The 22,957-nt window shown below is 42.4% G+C and overlaps 1 protein-coding gene and 1 long non-coding RNA gene across 8 annotated transcripts in view; both read left to right on the top strand.

Moving 5' to 3' along the window:
- The first annotated feature begins 3,994 nt into the window (after positions 1-3,994).
- Positions 3,995-22,957, top strand: part of DESI2 (desumoylating isopeptidase 2) — a 44,860-nt gene continuing 25,897 nt past the window's right edge. For 2 of the 7 annotated variants that reach the window (XM_055582099.1, XM_055582094.1), the window contains exon 1: positions 3,997-4,302. Coding sequence is in view for 3 of the 7 variants with exons in the window: in XM_055582095.1 (XP_055438070.1) it covers positions 4,261-4,302 (42 nt within the window). In the remaining 4 variants the exon portion in view is untranslated. Of the gene's footprint in view, positions 4,303-22,957 lie in introns of all 7 variants that reach the window. The other 5 variants (XM_055582095.1, XM_055582096.1, XM_055582098.1 and 2 more) reach the window with 4 other exon arrangements.
- On the top strand, positions 9,924-14,546 carry LOC129652957 (uncharacterized). Its single transcript, XR_008714869.1, has 2 exons — positions 9,924-11,741; positions 14,257-14,546. It is a non-coding gene; the product is annotated as an uncharacterized LOC129652957 (long non-coding RNA).

Below are 22,957 nucleotides of genomic sequence, written 5' to 3'. Positions count from 1 at the left end.
CAACACTGCCTGGCAATTCAACACTATTTCCCTAGTATATTTGTATTCCCTATTTAATACTTTCTCTCTCTTCAAATGAAATGGCAACCCACTCCAGTATTCTTGCCTGGAGAATCCCAGGGACGGGGGAGCCTGGTGGGCTGCCATCTATGGGGTCGTACAGAATCGGACACGACTGAAGCGACTTAGCAGCAACAGCTCCCTTCAAATTCCCTATATCCCACCCCTCCCCAATTCTCCAGTGATCATCTTGCCTCTTATTCATTGAGAAAATCAAAACAAATCAGAAAAGAACTGCCTTCATTTGTCTTCTATACCTTCCATGCCATCATATGCACCTTATATGCTATCAGTACAGATAAAGCATTGCTCCGACTAAAGGCCAACCCCTCATTTATGCATTGGATCTCTTTCCCTTCTTACTTCACCCATGGAAATCCCCCCTCTCCTACATTATCAATTTCTCTCTTTCTACATACAAATGTACTTTGGTACTTGACATCATGGATGTCTAAAAGGGATCTCCAACTTAAAATGACCAAACCTTAAGTCTTCTTCTCTTCCTCACTTGCTCTTCCCAATTATCATATCTTATAAATGGCACCATCATCCACACAATTTTTGAAGTCAAAAATCTAGAAATTATCCTAGAGTAGTCTCTAACAAACTTAACATCCAATCCATTAGCAAGTCCTGTAGACTCTACTTCCAAAATATTCAAATTAATTTCTTAGATGTTCCTCACTACCCCAATAACCAAGCCACCTTTTGGCATGCACTTGTGGAATAGCTTCCTAATTGGTTGAAACAATTAGCTTTGCTGTTCCCTTTGTCTCCTGATATTTGTAGGGTTGATTTTTTTGTCATTCAGATCTGAGCTTAATCAATCTGATTTCGGTATTGACGATGGCAATGTCCAGATGGTCAATACCGAAATCAGATTGATTATATTCTTTGCAGCCAAAGATGGAGAATTTCTATACAGTCAGCAAAAACAAGACTGGGAGCTGACTGTGGCTCAGATCATGAACTCCTTATTGCCAAATTCAGACTTAAACTGAAGAAAGTAGGGGAAACCACCAGACCATTCAGGTATGACCTAAATCAAATCCCTTATGATTATACAGTGGAAGTGACAAATAGATTCAAGGGATTAGATCTGATAGACAGAGTGCCTGAAAAACTATGGATGGAGGTTCATGATATTGTATAGGAGGCAGAGATCAAGACCATCCCCAAGAAAAAGAAATGCAAAAAGGCAAAATGGTTGTCTGAGGAGGCCTTACAAATAGCTAAGAAAAATAAGTGAAAGGCAAAGGAGAAAAGGAAAAATATACCCATTTGAATGCAGAGTTCCAAAGAATAGCAAGAAGAGATATGAAAGCCTTCTTCAGTGATCAATGCAAAGAAATAGAGGAAAACAACAGAATGGGAAAGACTCTTCAAGAAAATGAGAGATACCAAGGGAATATTTCATGCAAAGATGGGCACAATAAAGGATAGAAATGGACCTAACAGAAGCAGAAGGTATTAAGAAGAGGTGGTAAGAATACACAGAACTATACAAAAAAGATCTTCATGACCCAAATAACCACAATGGTGTGCTCACCCACCTAGAGCCAGACATCCTGGAATGTGAAGTCAAGTGGGCCTTAGGAAGCATCACTATGAACAAAGCTAATGGAGGTGATGGAATTCCAGTTGAGCTATTTCAAACCCTAAAAGATGATGTTGTTTAAGTGCTGCACTCAATATGCCAGCAAATTGGGAAAACTCAGCAGTGGCCACAGGACAGGAAAAGGTCAGTTTTCATTCCAATCCCAAAGAAAGGCAATGCCAAAGAATGTTCAAACTACCACACAATTTCACTCATCTCACACGCTAGCAAAGTAATGCTCAAACTTCTCCAAGCCAGGCTTCAACGGTTCGTGAACTGTGAACTTCCGGATGTTCAAGCTGGATTTAGAAAAGGCAGAGGAACCAGAGATCAAATTGCCAACATCTGTTGGATCATTGAGAAAGCACGAGAGTTCCAGAAAAACATCTGCTTCATTGACTATGCTAAAGCCTTTGACTGTGTGGATCACAATCAACTGTGGAAAATTCTTCAAGAGATGGGAATACCAGACCACCCGACCTGCCTCCTGAGAAATCTGTATGCAGGTCAAGAGGCAACAATTAGAACTAGACATGGAACAGACTAGTTCCAAATAGGGAAAGGAGTATGTCAAGGCTGCATATTGTCACCCTGTTTATTCAATTTATATGCAGAGTACATCATGTGAAATGCCGGGCTGGATGAAGCACAAGCTGGAATGAAGATTGCCAGGAGAAATATCAATAACCTCAGATATGCAGATGACACCATCCTTATGGCAGAAAGTGAAGAAAAACTAAAGAGCCCTTTGATGAAAGTGAAAGAAGAGACTGAAAAAGCTGGCTTAAAGCTCAACATTTAGAAAACTAAGATCACAGCATCCACTCCCATCACTTCATGGTAAATAGATGGAGAAATAATTGAAACATGAGAGACTTTATATTTTTGGGCTCCAGAATCACTGCAGGTGGTGACTGCAGCTATGAAATTAAAAGATGCCTGCTCCTTGGGAGAAAAGTTATGACAAACCTAGACAGCATATTAAAAAGCTGAGACATTACTTTGCCAATGGTCAGTCTAGTCAAAGCTATGGTTTTTCCAGTAGACATGTATGGATGTGAGAATTGGACTATAAAGAAAGCTGAGCGCCAAAGAACTGGTGCTTTTGAACTGTGGTGTTGGAGAAGATGCTTAAGAGTCCCTTGGACTGCAAGGAGATACAGTCAATCCTAAAGAAAATCAGTCCTGAATATTGATTGGAAGGACTGATACTGAAGCTGAAGCTCCAATACTTCGGCTACCTGATGTGAAGAACTGACTCATTGGAAAAGCCCCTGATGCTGGGAAAGATTGAAGGTGGGAGGAAAACCAGACAGAAGATGAGTTGGTTGGATGGCATCACCGACTGGATGGACAGGAGTTTGAGTAAACTCCAGGAGTTGGTGATGGACAGGAAGGGAAGCCTGGAGTGCTGCAGTCCATAGGGTCGCAGAGTTGGACAGGACTGAGCAACTGAGCTGAACTCAACTCTGAGCTTAAACCTCAGCAGCTTACGGAGACCTTCCCACTGCAGCCAATATAAGGTTACTCTCAATCACTTCATCCTATTTTAACTCTCTACAAAGCATATTTTGCTCGTCCTCCCTATTGTTTACGCCATAGTCCCCAGGGCCTACATCACTGCCTGGTAAAGGCAGGTACACAACAAATATTTTTTGAATGAATGTAAAAGCACCTACTGTGTCCCAGGGTTGTGCTAATCTATGAGCACTGTGCTGTCTTCCCATTGCAGCAGGATAGTTTCATAAAATGTAAAATTCCACATTGAGAATTAACTGGATGCATGTTATACCCCTTCTCCTGCCAGTAACCCACCTTCCTCTATTTTTCTCCCCTTGCAAAATAAAAAATAATAGTGAGGAGGGACTTGGAAAACAGGGTCATCAATGTAGTCTTTTGCCACATTCGTAAGGCTTCATCAAGCTCAACGCGACAGAAACCAATTGCAACAGTAACGGATAAAAGAAGCAGATGGACAACCTCAAGGCCCCCAAGGACGGACTGCAAGGCAAGGGCGCACACCGCAAGCACTGCATGCTGGAAGCTGTAGTCGGGCTAAGCCTGGCTAGCAGGACCTGGCCCCTGCAGCATGCTGGAAACTGTAGTCGACAGCTGGAAACGCACCGCAAGGAAGGACCGCAGTTGAGACTCCGCCTCTGCGCTTTCTCATTGCATGCTGGGAATTGTAGTCTTTCTGGGAACACGCTCCTCCCGGGCGGAAAAGTACCAAGGTTGCGCCATCTTAGGTGCGAGTGCGGCTGTGGAGTCTAGAGCACAGGCGGGCCCAGCCCCGGCCGGCCCCGCCCCCGGGAGCCCGGCGCCCGCCCCTTGCTCGGGCCCCGCCTTCCCCCACGTGTCTGCCGCCGGGGGAGGCGCTTGAGCCGGAGCGGGCCGCCAGCGGTCCGGCACCGTAGGCGCAGAGGGTCCTGTCGGCGGCGCCCGGGAGCGAGTAGCTTCCCGATGCTTCCGCCCTGGCTCCCGCCGGCCGGGCTGTGCGCTTAGGGCCCGGCTCCGGCCCCCTGAGGCGTCCGCGTGGGTGAGAACGGCTTCGGCCCCGCGGAACGGAGCGGCTGGAGCGCGAGGCGGCGGCCGCCGGGAGGAGGATGGGGGCTAACCAGTTAGTGGTGCTCAACGTGTACGACATGGTGAGTACGGCGCCGGCGCCCGAGCCCGGCCCCGGCCGGCATTCTCTCGCCGGTGGGTTCGCACCCGGCCCCTCGCGTTTCCAGCTTGGCGTCGCCGCCTCCCGCTTGGTTCACCGGGGTTGGGGGAGGGGACGATTATTTTTTTAATCCCTGCAAACGTCTACGCGCTTGTTAGCTTTTCCCGGTCTGCCCCGGGGCTTTGGCCAAGACTCGGTTCGCCTCGAACCTCCCTCGTGCCCTGACTTGGCCCGGACCCTGGGCTGGGCCCGACCTTCTGGCTGACGAGCAGTTGCCTTTCCGCGAAGCTTGGGTCGCAGGTCGGACTACCCACTCCATCACCGGAACTCCAGGGCAACCCCGCTTCTCCCACCCCAGTTGCCCGCTCCGCCGAAGCAGCCCGTCTTCAAAAACTCCCAAGCCCCTCCAAGTCCAGAAAGTCACCGCTTGTCGACGCCAGTGCTAGTCTCTTTAAAGGTGAACAGGAGCCAACACACCCTAGCCTCCAGGGCAAGCTCATTAAAATGAATGAGGCTAAAATTTATCCAGAAAATAGCCCAGCTGAATTATTTAGGGGTTCATGGCGGTACTCCTTTCCTAGATTCTGGAGACGTCTTACCAGGTGATGCAACAGGTATCTGACGTGGCCGCAGGAGCGGGAGAGGAGAACGGGTTTGTTATGTCATCTAACTTTTGGAGTACTGCGAGCACACAGGAATGGGTCCAGACGTTGGTTTGCGTTATAATCGGCACTGAAATAACCGGTACACAGTTGCTGTTGCAGTTAGATGCATGCTTGGGTTTGTTTCCTTTCGGTTGATTAGTTTTTGTTTTATAAGAGGTCACCTCCACTTGAGATGTTTAAAATTTCCTAAGTGGATTGACAAGTGAAAAAGTCCCCAGCATTGTTTTTGTTGGCTTAAAGATGAAGAAGAGCCAAGATACGGGAGGTTAGGAGTCTTGGTTCTCACTCACAGATCTCAACTTTGTGTTCCCTTGTATTGTTTTTAAGTTTTTAAATTTGCACTGTGACCTCTTGGGTAGGAAGGAATTCCTATGCCTCAATCTGGGAATTATGTGAGAAGGCCATAGAGACTGCTTGGGACCTGAGGAGAGTACTCCTTTGAATTTGCATATGAACTTGGAGGTGAAAGGAGATAGGTTAGCATACTGAGAAGAATGGAGTATGATAGGAAAAAGTTCCAGAGAGGAATAATCAGAACCAGAGATTTTAAAAGAGCATGGTACTTTGTAAAGTCTTTGGCCTATGTCACTGGTTAAGAAATAATTCTCTAGATCTAAACTTTTTGTGCATAGCTATGGAAGCCTTGATTTTTCAAGAATTTTATTGCCCTTTTACTCTTTCTGCCCAGTCCCCCTTGAGTTATCTGAATTTGGTTTCTTATTTATTCATGCAGATTGTTACACACCATCTCTCAGGATATATTCTGCTCTTGAGAGCACAGTATACATTTTCTTCTAGGTTGTTAAACCCCTTTATACATTAGGATTATGCAGTGGCCAGAGGGCCAGTTGCATTGCCTAAAAGAAATCTGTGAAAGTAGAGGAAGAGAACATTTTGCTTTTTTAATAAAACTGGAGATACATTCTTTGCCTTATAATGGGCTTCTTTACACTTTAGGTAGTCTATGAATAACAGAAATCATTGCTATGTGGTAAACGTAGGAAAAGCTAGAGATGATTCTCAAACCAGTATGTTTTGAAGGGAGGAGTGTTCTGAAAGATCTTTAAAATGTTAACTAGATAACAAAGATATTATTCTTCATATACCTTTTGTGAAGTAGGTAGTTGCAAAGTAAACAGAGAAAAAGGTACCTGCCCAGAGAGCTACAAATAGAATCTAGAATTTCTAGACCACAGTCTGTTTCATTATTTTTTCTACTGAATAGTTCCTGTGTTTATTTCTTATATATTGCTTTTTCCTGTCAACAGGAGGAGCATGTGAATGTTTATCAGAAATGGTAAATAGCTGAGTTACTAGACTTCTAATAAACTTGAGTTTATATGTTCTCCTGAGGGCTTTTGGTCTGTAAGTAAGTGTCTTATGTCACTAACTCAGCAACCTACAGTTATTTAGTTAGAACCCTGAAAAAGTCACAAAAATGAATGAATTATGCTTTCTTCTGTAAGGAATTTAGAGTGTCATAGGGGAGGTACACCAGTGGTAACAATTCAGAACAATGCCATGGTTTTGATAAGAGCAGAACAAGATGCCAAGAAGACAGTGCTCTTGTAGGATCATGGAATGCTGAAAAATAAAGGGGGAAAACCCTGAAGAATGGAGAATTTCCACAGGCAAGGAATAGTCAGCACGGACAGACTGGCAGGAGGAGGAAAGCACAGGTTGTATTTGGAAAATCCAGTGTAGCTAGAGTGTAGGAGGCATGAGAGGAGACAAAACTTTCAGTTTGGCTAGAATTTTTATTAGTTTAGGGCTGAGGGGATGGTCTGTGAGCCAGGGGGAACCATTTAAAGTTTTCGAGGTGAGGAGCAGTGTAGTTGGAGTTATGTTTTAGAATCAAGACCAGTGGATTGAGGTATAAATTTGTAGCTATTATACTCATTTTTTCTCAAGTTGGTTTTGGTTTTTGAAGCATCTTTGCTTGATGTCAAGGGCAAATTCCTTTTATCTTTGGTAGTACTTCCTATTCATCATAAATGCCTTTGATGAGGATTGCTGTGGTCTATCGGTACAGGCCTGGTACATCAGCTGTCTATCTCGTCTAGACTTTGTAAGCGTGAAAATCAGCCTTTGATTTGTGCTTCCAGCCACTGTTCATAGGCACCTCTTGCGGTATATCCTTGTTCCTCTTTCTCTGTAAGACTGTTGCCTGCTCTAGTTGACTGTGTTTTTCCTGTTCAGTAGACTGGGAGCTGCTGATGATTTCTTTTCTTCCATAACTCTGTTACATGTATTTTGGGAATGAGGTTATTCACATATTGCTAATTTACTGGCATACATAGTAAAGCAAGTGATTCAGGTTAGCTTCAATTGCTGGGCCAGTCTCTGGCAGTCACTTGTGCACAGGGTCTTCCTTTGTCACAGATCAGATTTTGTGCTGCTAAATGAATTTTTAGAAACCAAAAATATGCAGTAATATAATGATGTTTGTAGATTTCATTCTATAAACAATTTTCTTCCCTATTTTTAAGTAGTATCTGTACATCTTCAGAGTCATAGACACCTTCTAGGAGTCTTCAGATGAAGAAGTTTTTGTCTGGACTCCATTCTTTTGATCCTCCTCCTCACCCCATTGTACTTCTCCAAGAGAGTGAGGCCATTCAGGTATGACAGGATCTGACTCCCCGCACATCTGTAAATCTAATTCCGTCTTCTTGAAAGAGTTTCAGACTCACCTGAATATACTTCTAACCTAAGTGATTCCATAGTATCTTTAAATCACATGTCCAGGAACAAACATTTTCGCCTTTCTCCTTTCCTGGCCTCAGGCCCCTTCCCCTTTCTCTACCCAGCCCTCCCTCCTACATGCACCCGTGGGCGTGCGCACACAAGTTTCCTGTGTTGTAATTTTATCTCGATAACTAGCATCTTCTGCTCAGTTTCCCAAGCCAACACCTTGGGAGTAAAACTTAAATTCCTTTTTATTACAAACCCTTCAAACCCTTCTTGTCTCTTAGTTTGGTTAATTTTATCTGGAAGTAAGAGAGAGCTTGACGATCAGTGGCTTAAACTGGAAGGATCCTTAATCCAGAGATTAAGCAGTCCCTGTATTAGTTGAGCAGCTCAGCCAAGTCAGCAAGGACCAAGACTTTTTCATCTTTTCACTCAGCTGTCCTCGGCATGTTGGCTTTTGTCCCTGCGTTGTCCCCTCGTCATTGTAACATGACTGTCATGCACCATAGTGTCCTCATTCACTGAGCTGTGAAGACAGGTAGGTAGGACCTTTCTCCACATGCACCTCTCCTTTTAATAGTAGAAGGGAAAGACTTTGCCAGAGCCACCTTCCTTTCCTGAGAGATTGTCCAGAGTTGGCTCACAGTGACTGTGAGGAAGCTGAGAAGGAGGGTGTGTGGCTTTTCCAGCCTTTGTGGTGAGTTGTGAGTAGGCGGGTAGCTGGGAACCTGTGCTGTCTATCACATACTTCACTTTCTGAATATTCTTTAGTTCTCTTAGCCCCATTTCCACTATTGCTTCTCAAGTTCAGGCCCTCATTATCTCTGCTTTTGTAATAGACTTGTTATGAGTTTCAGTCTCAAATATTACTTCATTTTAATCCGTCTTTCCTTCTGTGACCAAAGTAATCTTCCTGAAACATAAATGATTGGTGCCATTCCTCTGCTTAAAATTCACCTGTAAGATAAAGTCTAATAACTAAGGCCTTTTTTGGTGCACCTGACATTAAAAAAAACCTTTCCTACCAGTCCCCTGCTACCACTCCTCCAACTAATATTCACCCTTTATGCTCACACAATGAAATTTTTAAGTTATCCAAATAGGCTATACTGTAACCAATGTCTTTTACACATGCTGATCCTTCTGTGTGGAGTGTCCAATTGCAACGTTGCTCAGCTATTAATACAACCCCTGTCCTTCCGACTGTAGCTCAGCCTTTACTCATCAGACTTGCCTTAACTTCTGGGCCCTAGTTGTACTTTCTACACGTCTCGGTAACTGCATGTATTATCATTCTGCCCATCCCACTAGCCTGCAAGTTACTTGATTGTTGTTGTTCGGTCGCCCAGTTGTGTCCGACTCTTTGCTACGCCATGGACTGCAGCACACCAGGCCTCTCTGTCCCTCACCATCTCCTGAAGTTTGCCCAAGTTCATGTCCATTGTATCGGTGATGCCATCCAGCCATCTCATCTTCTGATGCCCTCTTCTGCCCTCAAGCTTTCCCAGCACCATAGACTTTTCCATTGTGTCAGCTTTTTGCATCAGATGACCAAAATAATGGAGTTTCAGCATGAGTCCTTCCAGTGAGTATTCAGGGTTGATTTCCCTTAAGATTGACTGGTTTGATGTCCTTGCATCCAATGGACTCTCAGGCGTATTCTCTACCACCACAGTTCAAAGGCATCAATTCTTCAGCACTCAGCCTTCTTTACGGTCCAGTCTCACAACCTTAACATGATGGCTGGGAAGGCCATTGCCTTGACATACGGACCTTTGTCCAAAGAGTAATGTCTCTGCTTTTTAACACACTGTCTAGCTTTGTCATAGCTTTCCTGCCAGGAAGAAAATGTCTTCTGATTTCAGGGCTGCAGTCACCATCCACAGTGATTTTAGAGCCCAACAAGAGGAAATCTGTGACTACTTCCACCTTTTCCCCTTCTTTTTGCCATGCAGTAAAGGGGCCGGAAATGGCACCCCACTCCAGTACTCTTGCCTGGAAAATCCCATGGATGGAGGTGCCTGGTGGGCTGCAGTCCATGGGGTCGTGAAGAGTCAGACACAACTGAGTGACTTCACTTTCACTTTTTACTTTCATGCATTGGAAAAGGAAATGGCAACCCACTCCAGTGTTCTTGCCTGGAGAATCCCAGGGACGGGGGAGCCTGGTGGGCTGCCATCTTTGGGGTTGCACAGAGTTGGACACGACTGAAGCAACTTAGCAGCAGCAGCAGCAGCAATGGGGCCGAATGCCGTGATCTTCGCTTTCTTAATATTTCATTTTAAGCTGGCTCTTTCACTCTCCTCCTTCACCCTCATCAAGAGGCTCTTTAGTTCTCTTCAGTCTCTGCCTTTCGGGTGGTATCCTCCTCATATCAAGGTTGTTGATGTTTCTCCCACTTGTTTTGATTCCAGCTTGTAACTCATCCAGCCTGGCATTTCTCAGTGTATAGATTAAACAAACATGGTCTCTACTGTTTATGTCCTTTATTGTGCCCATCTTTGAGCACAATGTTCCGTTGATATCTCCAATTTTCCTGAAGAGCTCTCTAGTCTTTCCCCTTCCGTTGTTTTCTTCTAGTTCTATGCATTGTTCACTGAAGAAGGCCTTCTTGTCTCTGTGCTGCTCTTAGGCACTCTGCATTGAGTTGGATGTACCTTTCCCTTTCTTTCTCCCTTGCTTTTCACTTCTCTTATTTCTTTGGCTATTTGTAAAGCCTTCTCAGATAACCACTTTGCCTTCTTCTTTTCTTTTCCTTTGGGATGGTTTTGTTTGCCTCCTGTACAATATTACGGACCTCCGTCCATAGTTCTTCAGGCACTCTGTCTGCAAGATACAATCCCTTGAATCTATTCATTAACCGTCACTGCATATTCATAGGGGATCTGATCTAAGTCATACCTGGCTGACCTAGTGGTTTTCCCTGCTTTCTTTAGGCCTGAATTTTGCTGTGAGAAGCTGATGATCTGAGCCACAGTCAGCTCCAGGTCTTGTTTTGGCTGACTGTATACAGCTTCTCCATCTTTGGCTACAAAGAATGTAATCAGTTTGATTTCAGTACTGGCCATTTGATGATGTCCATGTGTAAAGTCGTCTCTTGTGTTGTTGAAAAAGGGTATTTTCTATGACCAATACATTTTCTTGGCAAAATTCAGTTAGCCTTTACCCTGCTTCATTTTGTTCTCCAAGGCCAAACTTACCTGTTATTTTGGATATCTTTTGACTTCCTACTTTTGCATTCCAATCCCCATTGAACAGAACATCTTTTTTGGTGTTAGTTTTAGGAGGTCTTCTGGGTCTTCATAGAACTGATCAGCTTCTTTGGCATCAGTGGCAGGGGCGTAGACTTGGATTGCTCTAATGTTAAATGGCTTGTCTTGAAAATGAACCAAGATCGTTCTGTCATTTTTGAGGTGGCACCCAAGTACTGCATTTCAGACTCTTTTGTTGATTATAAGTGCTATTCCATTTCTTCTATGGGGTTCTTGCCCACAGTAGTAGATCATCTGAATTAAATTTGTCCATTCCCGTCCATTTTGGTTCACTGATGTGAACTAAAGATGTCGATGTTTTTTCTTACCATCTCTGCTTGACCACGTCCAATTTATCTTGATTCATGGACCTAACATTCCAGTTCCTACGCAGTACCATTTTTTGCAGCATCGGATTTTATTTTCATCACCAGACACATCCATGACTGAGCGTCATTTCCACTTTGGCCCAGCCGCTCCATTCTCTCTGGGCTGTTAGTCGCCCAGGAGCATATTGGACACCTGCAGACCTGGGGGGCTCATCCTTCGGTGTCATGTCTTTTTGTCCTTTTATACGGTTCATGAGGTTCTAATGGAGCGGTTTGCCCTTCCCTCCTCCAGTGGGTTATGCCTTGTCTGAACTCTTCGTTAGGACCCGTCCATCTTGGGTGGCCCTACTCGGCAGGGCCCATAGCTTCATCGAGTAATGCAAGTCCCTCTGGCACAGCAAGGCCGTGATCCGTGAAGGGGAGTTACTTGACAGCATTGTACCGTCACCAGTGTTTAGAACAGGGCCTGTCACTAGAAGCTGTTCTGTAAGTAATATTTACTAAATGAATGGGATTCTAACTAGGCAGTTTTATTTGGAATGGTGCCAGTACTTAAATGGTATGAAAAAGTTATCTGATCCCTCTTCTCCTGTGTCAAATGCCTGTTTCTGGGGGTTTTTTTCCTGTACTTTTACTTAGTTTATTGTAGGATTTTAGCTTTATTGTTGGAATTGGGTGACCAGGAAGGGGAATAGGATAGGAAAAAATACAATTATTGTTCTATGGTGTAGCTTTTTTCGGGGGGAGGGGGGTTGTTTTAAACACTGTGGAACTAAACTGAAGAAATGTTCTTAACTGGTTTATTCTTTGAACTTGGGTGTTAGTCACTCCTTGGAAGATAATCCCTCCAAAAACATTGTCAGTATCTGATTAATAGGAAGTAATTCCTTTTTTTTTTTTTTTTTTTTAAACTTTACAGAATTGTATTAGTTTTGCCAAATATCAAAATGAATCCGCCACAGGTATACATGTGTTCACCCATCCTGAACCCTTCTCCCTCCTCCCTCCCCCCCCATACCATCCCTCTGGGTCATCCCAGTGCACCAGCCCCAAGCATCCAGTATTGTGCATCGAACCTGGACTGGCAACTCGTTTCATACATGATATTTTACATGTTTCAATGCCATTCTCCCAAATCTTCCCACCCTCTCCCTCTCCCACAGAGTCCATAAGACTGTTCTATACGTCAGTGTCTCTTTTGCTGTCTCGTACACAGGGTTATTGAACTGGACTAAATTTTCTTGTACCAAGTATGCTTCTTGGACCAGTGACTCTCCTACCACTTGTTCTAAAAACAGTGACCCACAGGTCTAGCTTTAAAAAAAAAAAAAAGGACAGTCATAAATCTGCCCTCTTATGTTATCCCTAACAGTATCTGCTCTTCTTTTTTCCTCCTTTTTTTGGGGGGCGGGGAGTGGTTTAGTATGTAAAAGAATCCAGTGCCTCTATATGTTTGTTTTATATTCCCACAATAACAAACTGCCCCAAACTTAGTGGTTTATGACAGTGCAGATTTATTCTCTCACACTTGCGTAGGTCAGATGTTCGGGTGGACTAGGCTGGTTCCTCTCCTCTGGGTCTCACAGGTTTGAAAGCAGGTCGTCAGCTGGCCTAGGCTGCAGGGACAAATCTGCTGCTGAGCCTGTTAGAGTGTTAGGAAAATTCAGTTGCCTGCAGTTGTAGGGCTGAGGTCCCATTCCTTGCTGTTGTGTCAGCCAGGCCCCTCTCAGATGCTTAAAGCCTCTTGCATTCCTCACCTGCATCCTTCATCTTCAGACTGGCAATAATGCATTGAGTCCTTGTCACACTTTAGATAGCTCTGGCCTCCCCTTCTGCCACATCGATTCCACATCCATCCAGAGGAAGTTCTCTGCTTTTGTGGGGTTTTATAGATAGATGAGACCCACGAGGATATTCCAGGGGAATATGTATCTTGAGGGCTTCCCAGTTGGGTCAGATGATAAAGAATCTGCCTGCAATGCAGGCAGGAGACCCAGCTAGATGAGACCCACGAGGGTATTCCAGGGAAGTATCTATCTTGAAGTCTATAACTTTACTTCTGAAAGTCCCTTTGCCATGTAACATAACATATTCATAGGTTCTGTAGACCAGGATCTAGACATCTTAAGAAGTCATTCTGCCTACCACACCATCTGTGAAAGACATTTTGTAAACCCCAAAATGTTCAGTGTTCCCTTTCAGCAGTCCTTTGACTTGCCATGGAATAAATGCTAACCTAGTAACTTAAAATGGAAAATCTGATGTTCAGTCGTCCCCCAGTATCCTTGGAGGAATTGGTTCCAGGCCCCACCCCAGATACCAAAATCTGCAGATGTTCAAATCGCATAGTTGGCCCTCCTTGTGCACAGATGCAGAAACTGGATTCAAAGGCCGACTATATTTATTGGGAAAAATAAAGTCTACATTTCAGGTGTTCCCATGTTGTTAAAAAGTCAAACGTATTCAAAAAGTATGGAAGCTTTTTTGATTGACAGGTACTCAGATATTAAGGGTCCAAGCGTGTTAATGACTGCAGACCCTTCAGACTACAGTGGTGCGCTGCATGTCAGTCCCAGGGTCACGTGATGAGGGATAAAGTTAACAAAATAGAGTTTAGTGAAACTAAATTTAGAGCCTACTATTTTAGGTGAATTCTTTTGTTAAACAGATTTTTCTTAAGACAAGTTATACTTTTCCATTTGTTGACTGTCAAGATTTTCTATAAGATATTTAAATTCCAAAGCACTATTATTGTTCGTATATCACCCAGTTGGGTGATATTAGATATTTTATTATTATATAAAGAGAAGACTGCCAAAATAATATTATTATTGTTGTTCAGTTGTTAAGTGGTTTGACTCTAACACCCCATGGACTGCAGCACACCAGGCTTCCCTGTCCTTCACTGTCTCCCAGAGTTTGCTCAAATTCATGTTCGTTGAATTGAGGATGCTATCTAACCATCTCATCCTCTGCCTCCCTCTTCTCCTTTTGCCTTCAGTCTTTCCCAGCATCACCATCTTTTCCGCTGAGTCTGCTCTTCGCATCAGGTGGCCAAAGTATTGGAGCTTCAATTTCAGCATCAGCCCAATGAATATTCAGAGTATTAAACTATGAGAAAGGCAGAGCAATTATAAAAGGAAACAAGATATGTGTAAAACAGTTTCATTTCTATTTATCTGGAATGTATTTTAGTATTTGACTGTGATAGTTCCTTACCCATGAAATGAAAACTCAAAAATTAACTAATTGACCCCACATTATTTGAAATAAAAGTCTCTCCTCACCAAATTGTGATGTCATCTTTATCATAATATTGAATTCTTGCCCATACAGAATTGATTAGTCTCATTACTACACTATTTTAATTAATATAATTTTACAATATATTTAGTATATGGCTGGGCCAGTTTCTGTTTATTATCATTCCAAAGTTTTCGTGGCTATTACTCATTTTCTTTTCTAGGACTACTTTGTAAGGCTCTGAAAAAATTCCAAACTTTTTTTGTCTCTCTCTCTTTAATTTTATTGAAGTATACATGAAATTTATTGTCTTGATCATTTTTAGCTATGTAGTTCAATGTACATTCACATGGTTGTACAACCAGTCTCCAGAGCTTTTTGTCATCTTTCAAAAGTGAAATTATACCCATTAAACAACCATTTCCCACTTCCCCTTCCCCTCAGTCCCTGGTTATCACCGTTCTGCTTTCTTTGTCTATGAATAGACACCTCATACAAGTAGACTCGTGCAGTGTTTGTTTTTTTGTAACTGACCTATTTCTCTCTGCATCGTGTTCTCAGGGTTCATCCCTGTTGAGCACGTGTCAGTTTTTTCCTTCTCAAGGCTGAATAATAGTCCACACTTTGTGCGTTTATCTGTCGATTGACGTTGTTTGCTTTCACTTTTTAGGTATTGGAAATAACGCTGCTGCGACTGTGGCTATACGAGTATCAGTTCCAGGTCTCTGCTTTCAGTCCCTTAGCTATATGCCCCATAGCCTGTAAAACTTTTTAAAGATTCATAACATTTCAGCCACATGTTATCCCTAGAAAGGCTTCCACTAGCCTAAAATTACAGGAAGAGTTTATACTTTCATTCCCAAGTGACAAGCCAGTGCTAATTAATGAACGATCCGTGAGTCCCCACGTTCATCGGAGGTACATGGTACATTTATCCTATCTTAAATTATCATTCTATATAAGTCTATTTCTTGACATTCTGTACTCTTCATTTATTTAGTTACCTCTTCCTGCACCATTACAGGTGTTTAATTGTAGTATTCTACTATGTTTTGATGACTGGTGATGAGTTTCTCATATTCTCCTTCAGAAGTCTCTTTTTTCCTCCACATACCTATTTTTCAAACAGAATTTAAACTCAGTTTATCAAAAAAGTCATTGAAAATTCAAACATAATGACACTAAATTTGTGAATAATTTGGGGGGAGAATAGATAGATTTACAGTATTGAGTCTTTTCCCATAATAATAAGAGCTGACAGTTTTGTGTGTTTTCTGTCTGCCAACCATTGTAATAAGCCATTCTCTTGTATCCCTTTTGGTGAAACAGGCTTAGTTGAAGAGCCTGCTCAGACTCATGCCTTAAGTGGTAGAGCAGGGTTTTTTTTAATTAATTTATTTTAATTGGAGGCTAATTACTTTACAATATTGTGGTGGTTTTTGCCATACATTGACATGAATCAGCCACGGGTGTTCATGTGTCCCCCATCCCAAAACCCTCTCCCACCTCCCTCCCCATCCCATCCCTCAGGCTTGTCCCAGTGCACCCGCTTTGAGTGCCCTGTTTCATGCATTGAACTTGGATTGGTCATCTATTTCACATATGGTAATATACATGTTTCAGTGCTATTCTCTCAAATAATCCCACCCTCGCCTTCTCCCACAGAGTCCAAAAGTCTGTTCTTTATATCCATGTCTCTTTTGCTGTCTTGCATATAGGGTCATTGTTACCGTTTTTCTAAATTCCATGCTAAGTCACTTCAGTTGTGTCAGACTCTGTGCAACCCCATAGATGGCAGCCCACCAGGCTCCCCCGTCCATGGAATTCTCCAGACAAGAACACTGGAGTGGGTTGCCATTTCCTTCTCCAATGCATGCAAGTGAAAAGTGAAAGTGAAGTCGCTCAGTCGTGTCTGACTCTTCGCGACCCCATGGACTGCAGCCTACCAGGCTCCTCCGTCCATGGGATTTTCCAGGCAAGAGTACTGGAGTGGGTTGCCATTGCCTTCTCCATCTAAATTCCATATATATGCGTTAATATACTATATTGGTATTTTTCTTTCTGACTTACTTCACTCTGTATAATAGGCTCCAGTTTCATCCACCTCATTAGAACTGACTCAAATGTGTTCTTTTAATAGCTGAGTAATATTCCACTCTGTATATATACCACAACTTTCTTTCTTTTTTTTTTTTTTTGTTATTCAGATAAATGATTTTTTTTAATTTTATTTTATTTTTAAATTTTACATAATTGTATTAGTTTTGCCAAATATCAAAATGAATCCGCCACAGGTATACATGTGTTCCCCATCCTGAACCCTCCTCCCTCCTCCCTCCCCATACCATCCCTCTGGGTCGTCCCAGTGCACCAGCCCCAAGCATCCAGTATCGTGTATCAAACCTGGACTGGCAGCTCGTTTCATACATGATATTTTACATGTTTCAATGCCATTCTCCCAAATCTTCCCACCCTCTCCCTCTCCCACAGAGTCCATAAGACTGTTCTATACATCAGTGTCTCTTTTGCTGTCTCGTACACAGGGTTATTGTTACCATCTTTCTAAATTCCATATATATGCGTTAGTATACTGTATTGGTGTTTTTCTTTCTAGCTTACTTCACTCTGTATAATAGGCTCCAGTTTCATCCACCTCATTAGAACGGATTCAAATGTATTCTTTTTAATGGCTGAGTAATACTCCATTGTGTATATGTACCATAGCTTTCTTATCCATTCATCTGCAGATGGACATCTAGGTTGCTTCCATGTCCTGGCTATTATAAACAGTGCTGCGATGAACAGTGGGGTACATGTGTCTCTTTCCCTTCTGGTTTCCTCAGTGTGTATGCCCAGCAGTGGGATTGCTGTGTCATAAGGCAGTTCTATTCCCAGTTTTTTAAGGAGTCTCCACACTGTTCTCCATAGTGGCTGTACTAGTTTGCATTCCCACCAACAGTGTAAGAGGGTTCCCTTTTCTCCACACCCTCTCCAGCATTTATTACTTGTAGACTTTTGGATCGCAGCCATTCTGACTGTATACCACAACTTTCTTACCCGTTCATCCACCAGTGGACATCTAGGTTGCTTCCATGTCCTAGCTATTGTAAACAGTGCTGTGATGAACACTGGGGTACATGTGGATAGAGCAATTTTGAACCAAGAGCTCTGACACTAAAGTCTGTGCCATTAACCACCATATAGCACCCCTCATCCATGGAAAGTGCTATATTTCTCTTTATTTGTCCTAATCTTACACACATCAATAAACTAAGTTTCATTATGCTCTTCGGAACCCATGAATGGGTACTGATTTTTAAACATCCCTTACATCCTCATCCTTTTCTGTAAATGATTTTGTAAATGGTTGGTTTTATGTGTCAACTGGATATAGAGAGCCCGGTTTTCAGTCAAGCAGCAGTCTAGGTATTGCTGTGAAAATATTTTCTAGATTTGGTAAATATTTAAATCAGTAGACTTTGAGTAAAACAGATTATCCTCCATAATGTGGGTGGGCATCATCTAATCAGTTGAAGACCTTAAGAAAAAAGACCAAGATCCTTTCAAGAAGAAGGAGTTCTGCGTCATACGGCTGTAACGTCACTTCTTCCCGCCTCTCTAGCCTGCCGTCCTGTCCTGCAGGTTTCACGCTTGCCATCCCCCACAATTACATGAGTCAGTTTCTTAATAATCACTTCCTTACTCCCACCGCCCCATCCAAGTTAGATTTTGTAGTCTACCATTTTAATCATTCCCTCTGTCATACTTGTCTAGCAGCTGTAGTTAAATTGAACTCTCCATCTACTCAACACCTCAGCAGCCAGATGCAGCTAGAGAAAAACATACAACCATACAGACTAATCTCACTTTAAAATCATGACCACAAACCCCAGGAGGACCCTAAATGCCATTTGGCAACGTTTCCTTATTTCTCTGGTCAACTGACTTACCCACTCTCCAAGACAATTGCAGTATTTCATGCTCTTTCCACCTTCTTTACTCTCAGCTGATGACTTCACTGCTTATTTCATTTAAATTTAAAAAAAAATTGAAGAGAATGTTCTCATCCTTCCACTACCACTGTTCATCTCCCTCCTATTACCTGGAATGGACTGAATTGCCCATGTCCCTGTCTGAGGTCAAACCTTCCACTGTGTGCTGAAACCCATGCTCTTCTATGCAAGGACTTTGCTGTCAGAATTGTCCTCTGTTCTCTCTCTTCGTTTTTTGTTTTTTTTTTAACCCTGCTTTCATTCCAATCAGCATACGAATATGCTGTAATATTTTCCAGCTCTTAGCCATTTGAATCAAGGAGAACTAGTGGGATACTTCAATATTGTCTCTGTTAACTGTCCACCATATTGTACCATGATGTTCCCATCGTGCTCTCAGCCTGGGGGGTTATGTCATTTTAAATCAGCTTCCAAAGTAGTTTATTACTTTTAAGAGGCTAACAAATAGCAAAGCAAGCAAGGGCTGTGATGTTTCAGTTCACATTCGTTCTGACCTGCTGTTTTATCTGTGGGTATCAAACCAATAATGCAGCAGGACTTCCCTGGCAGTCCAGTGGTTGATAGTTCTCGCTTCCATTGCAGGGGGCATGGGTTCAATCCCTCGTCTGGAACCTAAGATCCTACATGCTGCGTGACATGGTCAACCAAAAAAAAGCAGTTTTTTGCATTTTCTGAGTTATTCATTCTGCAGTGAACTTGAGGGTAGAGACAGTGTGTTACTCTTCTTTAATTCCCAGAGCGTGGTACATGGTAATTACAGTACTTTAAAAAGGTTTCTTGGACTTAACCTGAGGTTCCCCTAGGACTTGTCATTCTGTAACAGTTTCTTCCTCCACTGTGTCATCTTGTTAGTGGATGCTGCTTGCAGGATGGAGAAGTATGCATGCAGGGTTCTGCGTTGCTCAGGTGTCTTGACAGGTCTCCCTGGCCAGTCGGGTGGCGAGTGAGAGTCACAGAACATCCACACTGGTTCAGAACAAGAGTATCAATATGAGAAAGAAGGCTGGGTCAGGCCTGCCTTCTCCTTGGTCATGCCTGCAGTCTGTTACTGAAAGTAGTGAAATGTGTTAATAGTTCTTTGTCTTTGTGGTTTAGCTTTGGCATCAGGTTGCATGGATTTGTATTTTACCTCCTGCTTTTCAGCTGTGTGACTTTGGGGAAATTACTTAACTTCTCTGTGCTAGTGTTTCTTTCTAAAATGGGAATAGGATTTCCCTGGCCATTCAGTGGTTAAGACTCCATGATTCCAATACAGGGGATGCAGGTTCCATCTCTTGCAAAGGCACTAAGATTCCACATGCCAAATGGTCAAAAAATAAATAAAATGGGAGTAGTACTGTACTTGGCCCATAGAGGTTTATAAGGATCATATGAGTCAATTTATATAAGATGCACAGAATGATACCTGGCACTATACCTGGCATAGAATGATCAGCACTAGAAAGTGTTAGCTGTTGTTATTGCTTGTGTTGCTATTTGCAGGATTGTAAAAGCTTAAGTGAGCTTCCGTTTGTATACTTTCAGTAGTTGCAACACCTGCTTGATTTTGGGGATTTCTTCAGTTTATCTGAAGGAGAGTTAGTACACAGAGCAAAGCTCTACCCCAATTGAAGCATTAAAAGCAGGTTGTGGTAGATGCAGAGAACAAACTAGTGGTTACCAGTCAGGAAGGGATCGAGCAATAGAGAGGTAGGGGAGTGGGTACGAACTACTGGGTGTAAGACAGGCTCAAGGATATAATTGTATAACATGGGGAATATAGTCAATATTTTATAACAACTAAATGGAAAACCAACTTGTAAAATTGTATAAAAAATTAATAATTTAGATCTTATTCAAGTGGGCTATTGTACATTTGACATCGTCTCCAAGATCTCTGTCATACTAAATATATAAAATTGGGGTTAATTGTGTAGCCTTTTTTATCCCCTTGGGTGTTAGAGTTGACAGCTAGTGTTCAGCCTTTCTGCCGCATGAACTTAATGGAAGTAATTTACAAGTCTTGAAGTATTTATGGAAACTAAAACAATTTAGCTTGAGATTGGTTTGTATACCATAGCGCAGTTGTAATTTCTAACTCACTGTCCAGCGGTGAGTTAAATGAACCACCAGATAAGGTTAACATGTTCGTTGTCTCTGGCAGTCCTCAGTTATAATCTGTAGTGTGTATTGTAATCTGCTGAATAGTGTTAAAAGAGTTGTCTGGTTGAAGTACCGTGGAAATTTCTAGTTTCTAAAAGGAACACATCTTGTAGACTTTCCCTCTCCTTCACATTTGAAGGTTAGTTATAGTTCGCAGGGCAAGAGGTCTCTACATTACTGAACTAGGTAAGGTGGGCATGTCATATGGCTTTTAAGCAAAGAGTAATGATGGCTGTTTTTACTTGTGATGGTATGTGATAGGTCACCAAAATTTCACACTTAAGAAACACGATGAACTAATATTAATGATTTCCATCTTATTCTGAAGTTGTTCAGGACACTGCAGGACTATGTAAAGAAAATCAAAGCCACATGAGACTATTAGGAAGTAGTGTGATTTAAAAAAGCAGTAGATGAAGGCTAAGAAACCTGGATTCTATGTACGACTTAGCCACTTATGTGGCCTTGGGTGCAAATTACTTGCTTGAATATCCCAAAAGTGATTTATATATTTTGTGTGGACTATAATGAAAGACCAAGTAAGTGAAAGGATCTGTTAGAGTGACATCCAAAAAATGAGTTACTTATGATATATACACATATTTGTTTTAACACTTATCAAATTGTGATTGATTGTTTACATTCTTAATGAGTTCTTTATGGACAGGGACTGTGAGTTGATCATCCTTAAATCTCCGGTGTCTAGCAGAGTCCCCGACATACATTTTATTAATCAAAGTTGTCTAACTTTATATATAGCTTTGCAGGGAAGTAAAAATTTTAAAAAAGATTTAAACTGAGATGCAATTTAGGAGAACTGTCCAAAACCATTTCTCAATTTTATCCTGGGCTTCCCTTCTGGTCAGCTGGTAAAGAATCCACCCGCAAGGTGGGAGACCTGGGTTCAATCTCTGGGTTGGGAAGATCCCCTGGAGAAGGGAACGGCTACCCACTCCAATAATCTGACCTGGAGAATTTCATGGACTGTATAGTCCATGGGGGGTCACAAAGAGTCAGACACAACTGAGCAACTTTCACTTTCAACTAAGATATACATTTTATATAATACTTATTAAATGCACATGTAACTGAAACCAGATATTTAGGAAACACTTCGGTGTGTATGTGATATCCTCTGATAAGTTCTATTCCACTATGCTTTGTGCGTTAAGTCACTTCAGTCGTGTCCAACTCTTTGCAACCCTACGGACTGTAGCTCACCAGGCTCCTCTGTCCATGGGATTCTCCAGGCAAGAATAATGAAGTGGGTTGCCATGCCCTCCTCCAGGTGGTCTTCCCAACCCAGGGATCGAACCCAAGTCGCTTGTGTCTTCTGCATTTGTAAGTGGGTTCTTTACAACTGGCACTGCCTGAGAAGCCCACACTATGTTTCATTCAGTTAAAATAATACTGGCACAGCCCACTGAAGTGATTTCAGGATTTTTTAATGAGTTTTACACCTGCGGTTTAAAAGATAACTTTTCAAGAATGCAATCTCCAAGAGAACAGAAACTTGCTTATGTTTGAGTCTGTATTGCTAGTTCCTAGGTGTTCAATACATATTTCTTGAATGAGTAAAAGAGTGGCGATCCTCTTTTCCCATATTGTCATTCAGTCGATAAGTAGTGTCCAACTCTTTGCAATCCCATGAACTGTAGCACGCCAGGCTTCCCTGTCTTTCAGTATCTCCTGAGTTTGCTCAAACCCATGTCCACTGAGTCAGTGAGGCCATCCAACCATCTCATCCTCTGTTGTCCCCTTCTCTTCTTGCCCTCAATCTTTCCCTGCATCAGGGTCTTTTCTAATGAGTTGGCTCTTTGCATCAGGTGGCCAAAGTATTGGAGCTTCAGCTTCAACATCAGTCCTTCCAGTGAATATTCAGGACTGATTTCCTTTAGGATTGACTGGTTTGATCTCCTTGCTAAGGAACTCTCAAGAGTCTTCTCCAACGCCACAATTCAAAAGCATCAGTTCTTTGGCACTAAGCATTCTTGATGGTCCAACTCTCACATCCGTACACGACTACTGGAAAAATCATAGCTTTGACTATATGGACCTTTATTGGTAAAGTGATGCCTCTGCTTTTTAATATGCTGTCTAGGCTTGTCATAGCTTTTCTTCCAAGGAACATGCATCTTTTAATTTCATGACTGCAGTCACCATCTGGAGTGATTTTGGAGCCCAAGAAAATAAAGTCGGTCACTGTTTCCATTTTTTCCCCCATGTATCTGCCATGAACTGTATAACATGATCTTCTTTTTATGAATGTTGAGTTTTGAGTTTTAAGCCACTTTTTCACTCTCC

Source organism: Bubalus kerabau, chromosome 5 (genome assembly GCF_029407905.1).
Source record: "Bubalus kerabau isolate K-KA32 ecotype Philippines breed swamp buffalo chromosome 5, PCC_UOA_SB_1v2, whole genome shotgun sequence".
NCBI lineage: Eukaryota > Metazoa > Chordata > Mammalia > Artiodactyla > Bovidae > Bubalus > Bubalus kerabau.
The sequence above is the reverse complement of the archived record's forward strand: the minus strand, read 5'-3'. Positions and strand labels throughout refer to the sequence as shown.